Source organism: Scyliorhinus torazame, chromosome 7 (genome assembly GCF_047496885.1).
Source record: "Scyliorhinus torazame isolate Kashiwa2021f chromosome 7, sScyTor2.1, whole genome shotgun sequence".
Lineage (NCBI taxonomy): Eukaryota > Metazoa > Chordata > Chondrichthyes > Carcharhiniformes > Scyliorhinidae > Scyliorhinus > Scyliorhinus torazame.
The window spans coordinates 31,464,515-31,483,368 of record NC_092713.1 but is presented as its reverse complement, the minus strand read 5'-3'; the positions used below and the strand labels follow the sequence as shown (position 1 = coordinate 31,483,368).

The 18,854-nt window shown below is 44.4% G+C and overlaps 1 protein-coding gene across 3 annotated transcripts in view; it reads right to left on the bottom strand.

Moving 5' to 3' along the window:
* btbd8 (BTB domain containing 8) overlaps positions 1–18,854 on the bottom strand; it is a 143,695-nt gene that overhangs the window by 90,362 nt on the left and 34,479 nt on the right. For 2 of the 3 annotated variants that reach the window (XM_072510481.1, XM_072510482.1), the window contains exons 4-6: positions 2,308–2,615; positions 1,475–1,592; positions 366–455 (exon numbers count right to left, since the gene is read on the bottom strand). In XM_072510481.1, coding sequence (XP_072366582.1) covers positions 366–455; positions 1,475–1,592; positions 2,308–2,615 — 516 coding nt within the window. Of the gene's footprint in view, positions 1–365; positions 456–1,474; positions 1,593–2,303; positions 2,616–18,854 lie in introns of those variants that run through there. The other variant, XM_072510483.1, reaches the window with a different exon arrangement.

Below are 18,854 nucleotides of genomic sequence, written 5' to 3'. Positions count from 1 at the left end.
AACCATTGGCAAGCCTTCACACTTTCATTCAATTTATCTTGACCATTTTTGTCCTGGAAACTGCAGTACTTATTTGGTTCTGCATCGAGAAAAATCAATCTTTTTCAAATATTTATTAATTCCCTTCAATTGTCACAACTATCAGTTGTTGTTAAGTAACATAAACATTGAGTGGAACACACTCGAACAAGAGCATCCTGTTCATTTTCCATTTTCTGGCAAGTAAAAGCCAAATACTTTGCTTCCGAATTGGACAATGTTCTGATTAAAAATAGTTTCATATGGCCCAAGTAGAGATATCGTATAAACGTGTTCTTCAGGCATGATTATACCCTTTTCCCCCTTCCCCTCGTTGTCACACCTACCCAGCAAGAGTGATCGATTTCTGAAAGCTTTCCACCCAATTTCCACTTAACATTGCTGCAAAATAACTGGAGCGAGCACACAGGATGGCCCTGGATAAATGAACACATGAAAGGCTTAACAATCCAAACTTCGTAACAGTGCTTGTTATTTTTATTTAAAAAGTTCTTAATAAATCTTTAATTCAGGAAGTTTTTTTGTACTTAAAATAGTGCATCAATGGAGTTTACACATTCTCCCAGTGCTTGCGTGGGTTTCACCCCCACAACCCAAAGATGTGCAGGGTAGGTGGATTGGCCACACTAAATTGCCCCTTAATTGGAAAAAATGAATTGGGTACTCTAAATTCATTTTAAAAATAGCGCATCAACCTTGTTTCACTTTCACAATTGAAGCTTACATGATGAACTCATTTATAAAGCAGCAAATATTTAATTCAATGACTTACTTTCTGACTAGCTTCCTTGTAAGAACATTAAAACCAAATGATTGGACAAACAGCCCAGTATTTACAAAGCTGCAGCACTGTATCTCTTAACTGGATAAGTACCAGAGAATGCCCACAGTGCATAAGGAGGACATTCGGCCCATCGACCCCCTGAAAGAGCACCCTACCTGGGCCCACACCCCTGCCCTATCCCCGCAACCCCACCTAACCTGCACATCTTCCGGACTTGGGGGAGGAAACCGGAACACCCGGGAGAAAACCCACTCAGACAAGGGGAGAAGTAATATCCGAATCCTATTTGGAAGAGGCAGTGAGAAGCAAGGGAGGTCTCTTCCTATTTTGCTTGAGCGGAAAGGGCTTTGCTACAAAAACTAAAATAGTCAGCCGACAAAAGAATGTCAAAGTGCTGGGAAGTAGGTATTTTATAAAATTGAGATGCCGACGGGAAGAAGAATGACATATTAATTTTTCATGGAACATGAATTTTATTCACATCAACACTGCAGATATGCTAGTACACATACCACAGTTATAACTCTAAAGGAAAGATCTGACATTTAGGTTTGACTACCTTTATCAATATAGGTATGAATGCAACATTTCTAGGCTAGTTCTTCAGTTCACGTCAGAATATTCTTACAAACAGCCATGAAATGATCGTACCTGTGTGCATGAAAAGTTCTGTTCTCAACCTGAAGGGTTATGTCGGGACAGCATCCTCTTTTATATAGAGCTAAGAGATCAGCACCCAGCACAGATGCTGGCTCTGGTGTAGGATCATCTGCTCAAGAGAAGACATGAACATGCATCATAGAATTAGGATCCACTTTTGCATTAAATGAAGATGTCATATCACAATTTGCCCTGTGAGCTTGATCTCACAAACTGGTCACCACAATCCACGTAGGGAACCCCACAAGAAACATTAACACTTGCAGCAAACCAGGTACAGCCAGATTGAACTTTCAGATGAGATTTCAGATGAGATTAGAGCCTTTTTCTGAGTCATGGTTGTGCCACTGTCTACTAACGAGCATTAGCATCACTACCGAATGCAATTCACATTCGGCTGCTAGAGCCTTGTAACACTGATCAGCAGGGATTGCTGTTCCAATTCCTCTTGGTAGCATGGTACCAACTTGGGAATAAAAGATTGAACTAAGAGGCCTCCATATGGCTCTGTGAGCCTACTCGGTCAGTCATTCAATAAGATGGCATCAAGAGTCAGCATGTAAGAAAGCTGTTCCAAAAGTGCTTAGTAGCATTGTGTAAAAGGAAACATCCACAGTTTAAAACAATCTTGCACTAACAGATAAATTGAGATTTGAGAAAATGAGGTTTGAAGTAGGTTCTGAATAAATTTCATATATAATTTAGTTACAAATGAAAAGCAAAGCTTTAGAACCTTTTAAAATTTCAGTAATGCAAGAAATAAGCGAGGTTGGAAAAAGACAATGGGAGGGACAAAAGGAAATGAATAGTTGTTAATTACCTACCACTGGATAGTGTCTCATACTCTGCTTCAATTTCCTCGGGCATATCAAACATTGCTTCAGGCATGTCATCTTCCAACAGACTGGAGGTCAACATTTCCTCATTTACTTCCAAGGATCCAGTATCAGGAGGAAACTGATTAGATGGCATAATTCTGTCAAGATCTCTCACATCGAGTATCTCAACATTATGAAAAACACCACGGAGGTAAAAATTGTTTTCTTCAGTCAATCTTGCTCGATTGGGCTCTTTGTTCAGAAGCAGTTCTTCTTCGAGGTGGTCTACTTTTCGATCTGCTGTATAAATCTGCCTAGTAATATAATAATAATCATTATTAGTGTCACAAGTAGGCTTACATTACCCTGCAATAAAGTTACTGTGAAAATCCCCTAGTCGCCACATTATGGCACCTGTTCGGGTACACAAGAGGGAGAATTCAGAATGTCCAATTCACTTAACAAGCACGTCTTTTGGGACCAGTGGGAGAAAACTGGAGCACCCGGAGGAGACCCATGCAGCCACAGGGAGAAGGTGCAGACTCAGCAGAGAGTGACCCAAGCTGGGAATCGAACCTGGGTCCCTGGCACTGTGAAGCAACAGCACTAACAACTGTGCTACCATCGCTCATACAGAATAAGGCAACAATTTTACCAACTGCATTTTCTAGCAGGTGTCTGCATGCTATAGTAACTTGTACCTAATAAGCTTGGTGTTATGCTTTGTATGCACACAAAGACCTCAGCAATATAAATCATACCCTGACAATTAACAGTCAACAGTTATCATGGGCACAGGTGAGATATAAAGCAGGTTCCAACGTTTCCAATATATTCAATTTATTAGGGTCCATTGGGCAAATCTAGATGAAAAGAGTTGTGTAAAGCATACAGAAGATTAACGATCCCTTTCAATGCTTCTACTTAATAGATATCTCGTTTATACGTGCATTTCTTGTCATGATGTTTAGTCGAACTTTGTATCATGGTTTACCATCTTTCATAAACAAAAGAGCAAAATGCTGCAGAGACTGGGGCGATTAAAACAGAATCCCTCTGCCTTAAACCTGAAATGGCTACTGGTCAACTTTCCACAAATGTTGCCTGATTTGCTCAGTATTTATAATTGTTCTGTTAATGTGTTATACATAATCATTAGGTTGGAAACTGTCTCCGTGTTTGTTCATCTATGTGCCTTTCTGCCCAAGCATTGAATCAACTGACTGCAAGCAACACAATGAGCAATTTGCTAATGGCCCATTATCATATCCATGTTTCACTTCCATACTGCTATAATTTGGTTCAAAACAAGACATCTGCAATGACTTGAAATGAAAAACTAAAGCCATGGACTTCACAGAATTTTGTTACAATTGGTTATCTATTCCTGTGACCTTAAAAAAAATCTTTTACAAAAGGGACATAGCAACATCAAAAGGGACATAGCAACAATGAGCTATTAGAGCTGTCAAGCACAAGAATTTAAGGGAACAGAACTAACATCAGTGAAGATTAATTTAAGTCATTAATTCCAGAGTTCTTCAACAGGCCTATAATTTAACTGCAAAAGCTAATTGTATTCAGATGCAGAGTCAGGCTCAACCCAACAATAATCAGAAAATGTAGACCATTTTAAAAATCAGGAAAATCCTTAATAAAAGTGCAAAAATGTTTTAGAAAAGCAGTTAAATCAAATTCCCTATAACCACATGATATTTTTTTTAAAAACAGATCAGATCCTCAAACTGTACAGATTTAGTATAGTGCTTTGTAACTGTTCATATTTCACATCCTCAAATTTGGATTTTTAAGATTTAAAATATTTATAAACCTTTTCTGTATAACACAAGTAATATCCTGAACGTTCTTGTATTCAGAATTAGCTATGCCAGACCCATGCAGTGTGATTCCCTCCACACTAGCTTACAAGTATGTAATTTAAATGTTAATAATTTTGCACAATGTAACTCTTTCTATACCTCACCCTTCGTGAAATTGTCTTGCAAGCTTGGAGAATGGAGTGTTTTGTCCGTCTCACAAGTCTTTATATGTAGGAGCTACTAACCACTAATTTATGTTCCATCACCAAACTCCCTACCGAGTTATAAACCTGCCAAAAGGCAATAGCCAACTTTGTTTCAGGATGCACATTTCCGATTTAGTTAGCACCGTAGCTTTTACTGGCAACGCGTAGCCTCCTTGTTGGATTCCCTGAACACCAGAGCCTCCCATTGATTTCCTGTGGGAAATCCAACTGTTAATTGGAGTTGGTTTTCATGTGCAAAACATGAAATTTAATACATCAAGTAATAAAATCCAAGGCAGATATTTTTCCCCCCAAAGTAAAAGCAAAAAAAAAATAATAATAATTCCCAGAACTTAAATGTGGAACAGCAAATGGGAGTTCTGAATGAGCTGTTTTTGAATCAGTATTCGCATATTACACAAAAATTACAAAAGATTTCGGGAGGTGGTTTATTGCTGGACTAGCAATTTAGAGACAGAGGGCAATGCTCTGGGGACCTGGGTTCGAATTCAGTTGAAATCTGTAATTAAAAGCCTAACAATGACCATGAAACCAATGTTGATTGTCATAAAGACCCATCCCGTTCACTAATGTCCATTAGGGAAGGAAGCCTGCCATCCTTACCTGGTCCTGCCTACACGCGACTCCAGATCAACAGCAACGTGGTTGTCTCTTAACATGCTGCCCGAAACGCACTCGGTTCAAGAGCAATGAAGGAATGGACAATAAATGCTGGTTCAGCCAGTGACACCCCCCATCCCACAAATTAACCGGAAAAAAAAGAATCCTTCACCTGGGTAATATGGAGCTCCCTGGGTGGAGCTCGAGTCCATGATCTACCGACAGGTAGGTGTTGCTACTGAGCAAGGGATGAGCACTTAAGACACAAATTTGCTTACTTTCTCTTCCTTCTTCCCCTTCCCTTCCACAATCCTCCCCTTGACAAAGAAACATGATTTTAAAATGGATAGAGAGAAACAAAATAATAGCTGTACACAAGCAGGGTGTGTGTTTTTAGTTGCTTCAGGGAGCAGTGGGCCCCTGGCTAAGAACCCTTGGTGACACTGCAGAATTGAGACAGTACTAGTCAGGTGCCACCTTCTCAGATCAGATCCCATGCCAATGTTTCATCCACTGTCTCAAATGAATATCAACAATACAAAGGAGCTCCCCTGGTGGCCTGGTCAATAATTAACCATCTAATTAACAACTACTAAAACAGACTATCTGGTGATTCATCTTATTGCTGTATCCACTGTGGTGCACACATTGGTTATCAGGTTTCTCTACAATCATGACCACACTTCACAAAGGTACTTCCTTGCCTCTGAAACAGGAACCTTGCCACAATAATCCATATGCAACGTGGCATTCCTGCCATAATGCAAGAGAGTCTTTATGGAAGTTGCAATCTCCAGGACTGAGATTTGTTTAATGGCAAAAGACACCAAACTGGTGAAATAAGATAGTGATTGCTGTAGAAAGGTTTGATCAATCATGATAAAATTGAATGATGAACCAGGTGCAAAAAGCCGAATAGCCTATTCCTGCAGTGCTCTTAAACAATCAAGTGCTCTGTGCTCCGAAAACAGATGTGGATATAAAAGAGACACAACTCACTTTGTGGAGGTGGTGGTATACTGGTATTCTGGACTAGTAATCTAGACCCTGGGTACTGCTCTAGGATCGCAGGTTCAAATCCCACTATGGTAGATGGTGAAATTTGAATTCAATTTTTAAAAAAATGATGAACATTGCCGATTGTTGTAAAAACTCATCTGGTTCATAAATATCCTGGCCGGTTGAGCTCAGTTGGTTGGAGCAGGGTCAACAGCATGGGTTCAATTCCAGTACTGGCTGAGGTTATTCATGAAGGCCCTGCCTTCTCAACATTTCCCCTCGCCCGAGGTGTCGTGATCCTTAGGTTAAATCACCACCAGTCAGCTGTCCACCTCAAAAGAGGAAAACAGCCTATGGTCACCTGGGACTATGGGGACTTTGTTTGCTGCTCAGTTCAAGGACAATTAGGGATGGGCAACAAATGCTGGCCTTGCTAGCGATGCCCACATCATGAAAAAAATGTTGTTGTTTTTTAATACTCACTTTCATGAGAGTTTTGCCATCAATAGCATTTTTTTTAAAAGTGAAATTGTTTGGGTCAAAATTAGATGCATTACATTTACTGTTGGTTTATTTCCTTTGATTTTTTTGTCAAGATGGTGAAGTGTTGTTGAGGCGTCATTGAACAAGGAATGCAACATTGATTGACCAAAAATATCAGTTGAAATGGAGACTTGAACCTTCATGGGACGACAGCTATTTTTATCAGTGAGAGCTCTGCCTTCTCATGATGTCAAGGTGAAGTAATTGATCTTTCCCTTTGAGTTTCCCCCACCAGCTAAATCAGCAGCCCATGGTTTACACAAAGGTCCGTAGACATGAATCATACATTTTTTGCAGCACTCGCTAATCTAAAACTTTTTTTAAAAGTAAACATTTCAAAAACATTTGAGTCTGAACAAATTGCCTTCATGCAAAAACGTGCAAAGTAAATTGAACAGCAAGATCTTTTTCCCTGTAAATGTAGGCCACAGATTTTACATTGCGCCTTCACACGGGTCACTGGTTCCATACAGGGTGTCGTCTGAACACATGCAATTAGGGAGCCAATGATTTTTGACTCTCAGCCAGTTTAAAAATAGGATAATGCCCCTGAACCATTTTATGACTCCATCATTCAGATCTTTACAATTGGTTTTCACTCACTTATAAAAACCTAGCATGGGATCAAATCAAGCAGAATATATCCTCTATCACTTCAGCACGTCCACAGATTTTAAATCATTCAGAAATCAGACACGGTATGAGGTGCAGCGATAGATTCCCTCTCTCTGCTGGAGAGCTAAATTTTAGAATTTAAAAAAAAATAAAAGCTAGCATAAAGTAGATTAAGTTTTTCAAAACTTAAAATTATGCAACTGAATCAGGGGGGTTTGATTTTTTTTAAACCCGAGGGAAAATGCACTGAGTAAAATTTTATTTAGAGGTTAAGGCTTTTCATAGAACAGGAATTTAACCCGGAAATGCTTGCAGAACAGAGTTTGATGCTTTTGAGAGTTGACTGGAACCTGTACTGCTCCACGTCTTCCCCATAGTTCAAAACTGGATTTCCAGCAAGCTCTCTGAACCCGACTCAGACACCCGACCACAACAGCTACAACAGGTGAACTAACCCTTCCCCAGTAAGGTGGGACTGTTCTCGCTTGGTTCTATTCTTACCTACCTAACCACACGAAAACACCCCTTCAATACCCCAAGCCCGGAATATCTTCCGTACCCACAACGATCTAAAAGGACAAGGGCAACAGATACCTGGGAACACCACCACCTGCAACATCTTCTCCAAGCCACACGCCAGCTCGACTTGGAAGTATAACACCATTCATAAGAACATAAGAACTAGGAGGAATAGGCCATCTGGCCCCTCGAGCCTGCTCCGCCCTTCAATGAGATCATGGCTGATCTTTTGTGGACTCAGCTCCACGTTCCGGCCCGAACACCATAACCCTTAATCCCTTTATTCTTCAAAAAACTAACTATCTTTATCTGAAAAACATTTAATGAAGGAGCCTCTACTGCTTCACTGGGCAAGGAATTCCATAGAATCACAACCCTTTGGGTGAAGAAGTTCCTCCTAAACTCAGTCCTAAATCTATTTCCCCTTATTTTGAGGCTATGCCCCCTAGTTCTGCTTTCCCCCGCCAGTGGAAACAACCTGCCCACATCTATCCTATCTATTCCCTTCATAATTTTATATGTTTCTATAAGATCCCCCCCTTATCCTTCTATATTCCAACGAGTACAGTCCCAGTCTACGCAACCTCTCCTCGTAATCCAACCCCTTCAGTTCTGGGATTAACCTAGTGAATCTCCTCTGCACACCTTCCAGTGCCAGTACGTCCTTTCTCAAGTAAGGAGACAAAAACTGAACACAATACTCCAGGTGTGGCCTCACTAACACCTTATACAATTGCAGCATAACCACCCTAGTCTTAAACTCTATCCCGCTAGCAATGACGGACAAAATTCCATTCGCCTTCTTAATCACCTGTAAACCAACTTTTTGCGACTCATGCACTAGCACACCCAGGTCTCTCTGCACAGCAGCACGTTTTAATATTTTATTTAAATAATAATCCCTTTTGCTGTTATTCCTACCAAAATGGATAACCTCACATTTGTCAACATTGTATTCCATCTGCCAGACCCTAGCCCATTCACTTAGCCTATGCAAATCCCTCTGCAGACTTCCAGTATCCTCTGCACTTTTTGCTTTACCACTCATCTTAGTGTCGTCTGCAAACTTGGACACATTGCCCTTGGTCCCCAACTCCAAATCATCTATGTAAATTGTGAACCATTGTGGGCCCCAACATTGATCCCTGTGGGACACCACTAGCTACTGATTGCCAACCAGAGAAACACCCATTAATCCCCACTCTTTGCTTTCTATTAATTAACCAATCCTCTATCCATGCTACTACTTTCCCCTTAATGCCATGCATCTTTATCTTATGCAGCAACCTTTTGTGTGGCACCTTGTCAAAGGCTCTCTAGAAATCCAGATATACCACATCCATTGGCTCCCAGTTATCTACCGCACTGGTAATGTCCTCAGAAAATTCCACTAAATTAGTTAGGCACAACCTGCCCTTTATGAACCCATGCTGCGTCTGCCCAATGGGACAATTTCCATCCAGATGCCTCTCTATTTCTTCCTTGATGATAGATTCCAGCATCTTCTCTACTACCGAAGTTAAGCTCATTCGCCTATAATTACCCGCTTTCTGCCTACCGCCTTTTTTTAAACAGTGGTGTCACGTTTGCTAATTTCCAATCCGCCGGGACCAGAGTCTAGTGAATTTTGGTAAATAATCACTAGTGCATTTGCAATTTCCCAAGCCATCTCTTTTAGCACTCTGGGATGCATTCCATCAGGGCCAGGAGACTGGTCTACCTTTAGCCCCATTAGCTTGCCCATTATTACTTCGTTAGTGATAACAATCCTCTCAAGGTCCTCACCTGTCAAAGCCTCATTTCTATCAGTCACTGGCATGTTATTTGTGTCTTCCACTGTGAAGACCGACCCAAAAAATCTGTTCAGTTCCTCAGCCATTTCCTCATCTCCCATTATTAAATCGCCCTTCTTATCCTCTAAAGGACCAATATTTACCTTAGCCACTCTTTTTTGTTTTATATATTTATAGAAACTTTTACGATCTGTTTTTATATTTTGAGCAAGTTTACTCAATCTATCTTACTCTTCTTTATAGCTTTTATAGTAGCTTTCTGTTGCCCCCTAAAGATTTCCCAGTCCTCTAGTCTCCCACTAATTTTGCCACTTTGTATGCTTTTTCCTTCAATTTGATATTGTCCCTTATTTCCTTAGATAGCCACAGACGATTTTCCCTCTTTCTACCGTCCTTCCTTTTTGTTGGTATAAACCTTTGCTGAGCACCGTGAAAAATCGCTTGGACGGTTCTCCACTGTTCCTCAACTGTTTCACCATAAAGTCTTTGCTCCCAGTCTACCTTAGCTAGTTCTTCTCTCATCCCATTGTAATCTCCTTTGTTTAAGCACAAAACACTAGTGTTTGATTTTACCTTCCCACCCTCCATCTGTATTTTAAATTCCACTATATTGTGATCGCTCCTTCCGAGAGGATCCCTAACTATGAGATCATGAATCAATCCTGTCTCATTACACAGGACCAGATCTAGGACTGCTTGTTCCCTCGTAGGTTCCATTACATACGGTTCTAGGAAACTATTGCGGATACATTCTATAAACTCCTCCTCAAGGCTGCCTTGACCGACCTGGTTAAACCAATCGACATGTAGATTAAAATCCCCCATGATAACTGCTGTACCATTTCTACATGCATCCGTTATTTCTTTGTTTATTGCCTGCCCCACCATAATGTTACTATTTGGTGGTCTCTAGACTACTCCTATCAGTGACTTTTTCGCCTTACTATTCCTGATTTCCACCCAAATGGAGTCAACCTTATCCTCCATAGCACCGATGCCATCCCTTACTATTGCCCAGATGTCATCCTTAAATAACAAAGCTACATCACCTCCCTTACCATCCACTCTGTCCTTCCGAATAGTTTGATACCCTTGGATATTTAACTCCCAGTCGTGACCATCCTTTAACCATGTTTCAGTAATGGTCACTAAATCATAGTCATTCACGATGATTTGCGCCATCAACTCATTTACCTTATTCCGAATACTACGAGCATTCAGGTAAAGTATACTTATGTTGGCTTTTTTACCTCTGTTCTGAATCTTAACACCTCGATCAGCAACCTCTCCCAAGTTATATTTCCTCTTAACCTTTCTCCTAATTTTCCTTGTCGTTGAACCCATATCTTCATGTAACAACCTGCCACGTCGCTTACCATTAATGTTTTTACTTCCCGTTTTATTCCTTTTAGTATTCCTGGTCCTATTCACTGAGCTCCCCTCAGTCACTGTACCTTGTACTGTCGCCCTTTTTTGATTTTTGACTATGGCTTCTCTGCCTTACACTTTCCCCCTTACTGCCTTTTGTTTCTGTCCCTGTTTTACTACCTTCCAACTTCCTGCATCGGTTCCCATCTCCCTGCCACATTAGTTTAAACCCTCCCCAACAGCTCTAGCAAACCCCCCCCCCCCCACTGCCCCAGGACATCGGTTCCAGTTCTGCCCATTCCTTGCCTGCTGCTGGGTCAAAATTCTGGAACTCCCTCCCTAACAGCACTGTGGGTGTACCTACACCACAAGGACTGCTGCGCTTCAAGGTGGCAGCTCACCACCACCTTCTCAACGGCATTTGGGGATACACAACAAAAATGCTGGCCTGGCAAACGATGCCCATGTCCCAAAAATCCTCCTTACCCTACTCTTCTCCTCACTTCCATCCTAGGACACTCCTTAAAACCTAGTTCTTTGATTAAGCTTTTGACCATCTGACCTAATATGTCCCTACGTGGCTTGGTGTCATACTTTGTTTTATAATGTTCTGTGAAGCATCTTATAGGCTATATATAAATTAAAGCATCATTATATTAAACAGAAGGCCTTTAACATATTAAAATGTTATTTAGGGACTTCCGGGTGCGGCGATGACCAGCTGAGTCGCACGTTTCGGCAGCTCCCTGTGAAACGGACTTTTGGGCTCTTGATAGGAGCCCCAACGGCAATTTTGACGGCTAAAAACACTGCGGTAAACCAGAAGGGAATCCCCCCTGGATACGGATGGAAAAAGGAGGAGAGAGTGGCCAGATTGCAGTGGATCCTTTAGAACAGCGGCAAGGAAGGCAAGCAAAAACCAAGATGGCGTCGGAAGGTGGCAGTTTAACATGGGGCCCTGAACAACAAGAGTTCTTGAAATGCTGTGTGGAAGAGATCAAAAAGGAAATGAAGAAAGAGTTGTTGGCCCCGATACTACAGGCGATCGAAGGGCTAAAGGAGGAACAAAAGACCCAGGAGCGGGAGCTACGGGTCGTGAAGGCAAAGGCAGTCGAGAATGAGGACGATATACAGGGCCTGGTGGTGAAGACGGACACGCAGGAGGCACATCAGAAACGATGTGTGGAAAGTTTGGAGGCACTGGAAAACAACGCAAGGAGGAACAACCTGAGGATTCTTGGTCTTCCTGAAGGTGTGGAGGGAGCGGATGTCGGGGCATATGTGAGCACGATGCTGCACTCGTTAATGGGAGCGGAGGCCCCGGCGGGTCCGTTGGAGGTGGAGGGAGCATACCGAGTGATGGCGCGAGGACCGAGAGCAGGAGAAATTCCCAGAGCCATAGTGGTGAGATTCCTCCGTTTTAAGGATAGAGAAATGGTCCTTAGATGGGCGAAGAAAACTCAGAGCAGTAAATGGGAGAACGCGGTGATCCGCGTTTATCAAGACTGGAGTGCGGAGGTGGCGAGAAGGAGGGCGAGCTTTAATCGGGCCAAGGCGGTGCTTCATAAAAAGAAGATAAAATTTGGAATGCTGCAACCGGCAAGACTGTGGGTCACATATCGAGGGAGGCACCACTACTTTGAGACGGCGGATGAAGCGTGGACTTTTATTGTGGAAGAAAAACTGGAATGAGCGGGTTATTAAAAAGAACGTTCGAACAAAGTGGTGGGGCGAATGTGGGGGGCAAAGAGGGGTTTTATGTACTAATCCTGCGATGTGGTAACTTTTCTCTCTCCCACAGGTGGTGATGGGGGGGAGGAGGGGAGGTGGAGGAGATGGGGCGTTGGCCATTGGGGGCGGGGCCAAGGGAGAAGCGTGGGCTTGGTTCCCGCGCTATGATAATCATGGCGGGAATAGAGAAGCAGGAAGGAGGGGGTGGCGCACGGTGCGAGCCGAGGTCACGGGGGGAAGCCGAGGTCAGCCAGAGTTTGCTGACTTCTGGGAGCAACATGGGGGGAGTAATTACGCTAGCGGGGGATCTAGCGGGGGGGGGTGGGAGGGGGGAATTACTGGGTTGCTGCTGCTGGGGAGAGGGGGGAGCTGGTATGGGAGAGGATGGGCAGGGGGGCACCGCCTGGGGGAGATACAGCTGCGTGGGAACCGGGTGAGGAGCTGGAAAAAGGTGATGGCTAATCGACAAGGGGGGGGGGGGGGGGTAGGAAGCCCCCCAACTCGGCTGATCACGTGGAACGTGAGAGGGCTGAACGGGCCGATAAAGAGGGCACGGGTACTCGCACACCTTAAGAAACTTAAGGCAGATGTGGTTATGTTACAGGAAACGCACCTGAAACTGATAGACCAGGTTAGGCTACGCAAAGGATGGGTGGGGCAGGTGTTCCATTCGGGGCTAGATGCGAAAAACAGGGGGGTGGCTATATTAGTGGGGAAGCGGGTAATGTTCGAGGCAAAGACTATAGTGGCGGATAACGGGGGCAGATACGTGATGGTGAGTGGCAAACTACAGGGGGAGACGGTGGTTTTGGTAAACGTATATGCCCTGAACTGGGATGATGCCAATTTTATGAGGCGGATGCTAGGACGCATTCCGGACCTAGAGATGGGAAAGCTGATAATGGGGGGAGATTTTAATACGGTGTTGGAACCAGGGCTGGATAGGTCGAAGTCCAGGACTGGAAGGAGGCCGGCAGCAGCCAAGGTTCTTAAAGATTTTATGGAGCAGATGGGAGGTGTAGACCCGTGGAGATTTAGCAGACCTAGGAGTAAGGAGTTCTCGTTTTTCTCCTATGTCCATAAAGTCTACTCGCGAATAGACTTTTTTGTGCTGGGTAGGGCATTGATCCCGAAGGTGAGGGGAACGGAGTATACGGCTATAGCCATTTCGGATCACGCTCCACACTGGGTGGACTTGGAGATAGGGGAGGAAACAGGAGGGCGCCCACCCTGGAGAATGGACATGGGACTAATGGCAGATGAGGGGGTGTGTCTAAGGGTGAGGGGGTGCATTGAAAAGTACTTGGAACTCAATGATAATGGGGAGGTCCAGGTGGGAGTGGTCTGGGAGGCGTTGAAGGCGGTGGTTAGAGGGGAGCTGATATCAATAAGGGCACATAAAGGGAAGCAGGAGAGTAAGGAACGGGAGCGGTTGCTGCAAGAACTTTTGAGGGTGGACAGACAAAATGCGGAAGCACCGGAGGAGGGACTGTACAGGGAAAGGCAAAGGCTACATGTAGAATTTGACTTGCTGACTACAGGCACTGCAGAGGCACAATGGAGGAAGGCACAGGGTGTACAGTACGAATATGGGGAGAAGGCGAGCAGGTTGCTGGCACACCAATTGAGGAAAAGGGGAGCAGCGAGGGAAATAGGGGGAGTGAGGGATGAGGAAGGAGAGATGGAGCGGGGAGCGGAGAGAGTGAATGGAGTGTTCAAGACATTTTATAAAAAATTATATGAAGCTCAACCCCCGGATGGGAGGGAGAGAATGATGGGCTTCTTGGATCGGCTGGAATTTCCCAAGGTGGAAGAGCAGGAAAGGGTGGGACTGGGAGCACAGATCGAGGTAGAAGAAGTGGTGAAAGGAATTAGGAGCATGCAGGCGGGAAAGGCCCCGGGACCGGATGGATTCCCAGTCGAATTCTATAGAAAATATGTGGACTTGCTCGCCCCGGTACTGACGAGGACCTTTAATGAGGCAAAGGAAAGGGGACAACTGCCCCCGACTATGTCTGAAGCAACGATATCGCTTCTCTTAAAGAAGGAAAAGGACCCGCTACAATGCGGGTCCTATAGACCTATTTCCCTCCTAAATGTAGATGCCAAGGTCCTGGCCAAGGTAATGGCAATGAGAATAGAGGAATGTGTCCCGAGGGTGGTCCACGAGGACCAAACTGGGTTTGTGAAGGGGAGACAGCTGAACACGAATATACGGAGGTTGTTAGGGGTAATGATGATGGCCCCACCAGAGGGAGAAACGGAGATAGTAGTGGCGATGGATGCCGAGAAAGCATTTGATAGAGTGGAGTGGGATTATTTGTGGGAGGTGTTGAGGAGATTTGGTTTTGGAGAGGGGTATGTTAGATGGGCGCAGCTGTTGTATAGGGCCCCAGTGGCGAGCGTGGTCACGAATGGATGGGGATCTGCATATTTTCGGCTCCATAGAGGGACAAGGCAGGGATGCCCTCTGTCCCCATTATTGTTTGCACTGGCGATTGAGCCCCTGGCGATAGTGTTGAGGGGTTCCAAGAAGTGGAGGGGAGTACTTAGGGGAGGAGAAGAGCACCGGGTATCTTTGTATGCGGACGATTTGCTACTATACGTGGCGGACCCGGCGGAGGGGATGCCAGAAATAATGCGGATACTTGGGGAGTTTGGGGATTTTTCAGGGTATAAATTGAACATGGGGAAAAGTGAGTTGTTTGTGGTGCATCCAGGGGAGCAGAGTAGAGAAATAGAGGACCTACCGTTGAGGAAGGTAACAAGGGACTTTCGTTACCTGGGGATCAGATAGCTAAGAATTGGGGCACATTGCATAGGTTAAATTTAACGCGGTTGGTGGAACAGATGGAGGAGGATTTCAAGAGATGGGATATGGTATCCCTGTCAATGGCAGGGAGGGTGCAGGCGGTTAAGATGGTGGTCCTCCCGAGATTCCTCTTTGTGTTTCAGTGCCTCCCGGTGGTGATCACAAAGGCTTTTTTTAAAAGGATTGAAAAGAGCATCATGGGTTTTGTGTGGGCCGGGAAGACCCCGAGAGTGAGGAAGGGATTCTTACAGCGTAGCAGGATTAGGGGGGGGCTGGCACTACCGAGCCTAAGTGAGTATTATTGGGCCGCTAATATTTCAATGGTGAGTAAGTGGATGGGAGAGGAGGAGGGAGCGGCGTGGAAGAGATTAGAGAGGGCGTCCTGTAGGGGGACTAGCCTACAGGCTATGGTGACAGCCCCATTGCCGTTCTCACCGAGGAACTACACCACAAGCCCGGTGGTGGTGGCTACACTGAAGATTTGGGGACAGTGGAGACGGCATAGGGGAAAGACTGGAGCCTTGGGGGGGGTCCCCGCTAAGAAACAACCATAGGTTTGCCCCGGGGGGAATGGATGGGGGATATGGAATGTGGCAAAGAGCAGGAATAACGCAACTGAAAGATCTGTTTGTGGATGGGAAGTTCGCGAGTCTGGGAGCGCTGACCGAGAAATATGGGTTGCCCCAAGGGAATGCATTCAGGTATATGCAACTGAGGGCTTTTGCGAGGCAACAGGTGAGGGAATTCCCGCAGCTCCCGACACAAGAGGTGCAGGACAGAGTGATCTCAAAGACATGGGTGGGGGATGGTAAGGTGTCAGATATATATAGGGAAATGAGGGACGAAGGGGAGACTATGGTAGATGAACTAAAAGGGAAATGGGAAGAAGAGCTGGGGGAGGAGATCGAGGAGGGGCTGTGGGCAGATGCCCTAAGCAGGGTAAACTCGTCGTCCTCGTGTGCCAGGCTAAGCCTGATTCAGTTTAAGGTATTACACAGGGCACATATGACTGGAGCACGGCTTAGTAAATTTTTTGGGGTGGAAATTGGTGTGCGAGGTGCTCGAGAAGCCCAGCGAATCATACCCATATGTTTTGGTCATGCCCGGCACTACAGGGGATTTGGATGGGGGTGACAAAGGTGCTTTCAAAAGTAGTAGGAGTCCGGGTCGAACCAAGCTGGGGGTTGGCTATATTTGGGGTTGCACAAGAGCCGGGAGTGCAGGAGGCGAGAGAGGCCGATGTTTTGGCCTTTGCGTCCCTAGTAGCCCGGCGCAGGATATTGCTAATGTGGAAAGAAGCCAAGCCCCCGGGGGTGGAGACCTGGATAAATGACATGGCGGGGTTTATAAAGCTAGAGCGGATTAAGTTCGTCCTAAGGGGGTCGGCTCAAGGGTTCACCAGGCGGTGGCAACTGTTCGTCGAATACCTCGCAGAAAGATAGACGGAATGGGAAAAAGAAGGCAGCAGCAGCAGCCCAGGATCGGGGGGGGGGGGGGGGGGGGGGGGGGGGGAGGAGGAGGAACCAGAAGGACTCTCAGGGTTGTTAATATATACTGTATAGTATGTATAGGTCGTTGCTACAGATAATTATATATTGGACTGTTAAATTATATTTTTGGAGAGTGTTACTTGTGCCAATTAGGGCTAGTTTTCATTTTTGTTATTTATTATTTATTCATTTTTTGTTTATAAAATAGGTCATTGTTATTTGTGTTGTTATAATATTGTGTAAAGGATGCACAATGTACTGTGTTGGTTGACCAAAAATTTTCAATAAAATATTTAATAAAAAAAAAAAAAAAATGTTATTTAAAGACAGAGTATAAATGGCTCCGCTCTCCGCAGCACTGCTGCTCCCTGCAGGGAGCAATCTGTACATGGCAGCTCCCCCTGGACACAGAACAGAGAACAAATTCATCCTCCTAGTCCCCAAAATTCTCAATAACCACCGAAAATTAGAACAAAAGTAACTCTGATGTTGCAAAACAACAACCAAATCATCATTGCATCACCTGCACTCGACCTTCCAGACACAATGTAGCTCATAGAATAATTATAACCTGCTCAGCAAATCAGAGGTTTTGCTTAAGAGTCTGGCTGCTTAATTATTTTCAAATTTAAATTTGGCATGCATTATCATCTCCCTGCACTCAAGGCTCATTTTATTAATTGCCCAGAGCCTTCAGGTTGTTGCTAACTCAAAGCAAGGGTGCTCAGCTTAGAAAGGAAAGAACAGGGGTTTCTCTTTGTTGCTCTTTCGCGCAAGACAAGTTTCAAATCAGACTGGTCAAGCTAAACTGACAAGTGTTACTCCCTGCATAAATTAATCTAAATTAGTAATACAGAGTGTAAAAGTGAGAGATTTTTTGAACGTTGGAAGTGGAACACTAATTCTGGCTTTTTAGTATAAATAGCACTGATCCAGCTCAGTGGTCTTTGGAATGAGAGATGGATGAACGTGGAGAGCGGTGTTGTGGAAGGGGGTGGGGCAGGGAGTAGGGAACTGAATGCTTTGTCTGGTTCTATTGATTTGAAGATCAGCAGTTCCAGTGCATTTCCCCTCAACGTAGTAGGATAATGAAAGTCTTACCTTTTTTCTTTGAGGAGGGCTGTGCAACTGTTAATTTGCACAATATTTATTGGCCCTTTACATATCATTGAAAGCTTGGAGCTGTGCTTCTTTATATAATAATAATCTTTATTAATGTCACAAGTAGGCTTGCAATGAAGTTACTGTGAAAATCCCCTAGTCGCCATATTCCGGCACTTGTTTGGGTGCACGGAGGGAGAATTCAGAATGTCCAATTCACCTCTCAGCACGTCTTTCGGGACGTGTGGGAGGAAACCAGAGCACGCGGAGGAAACCCACACAGATACGGGGAGAACGTGCAGTGACCCAAGCTGGGAATCAAACCTGGGACCCTGGCATCTCTGCTTCAGAATGAATTAAAACTAGTTTCTTACCTCCATTTTTCCCAGGGGGTGCAGAACAAAGTAAGTGGGTGGCTGGAAGTGTTTGGATGGACAGTCAACGTGCTGAAAATAAATCTTATTCTTTTCTTAACCCTGATCCCTTGTCATTTCTGGTAGAATTTTTCATGGCCATTAGCACACGATATGCAAACAGCTTTTGCAATGTTAAAAATGCCCTTCTTGTGAAGTGCCAGGGCAGTTGCTGTTTATTACCTGATGAACCTTTTTTAAAAAAAATATTTTTATTCTCCTTTTTCACATTTTCTCCCACATTTACACCCATCAACAATAAACAACAATCAGCAAGATATGTCAATCCCCATAACAACGATACCATCCGCCCACCAACCCCCAAACCTCAACCCGCATGTTTACATAAACAAATGACAAAAAGGAATCAGGGATTACCCAGTCACCCTTAATCTACACAGCCCCCCCCCCCCCCCCCCCAACTAATGTTCGATGTTATCCAGTTCTTGAAAGTGCATAATAAATAGTGCCCATGACTTGCAGAACCCCTCCGAGCTTCCCCTCAGTTCGAGCTTAACCTTC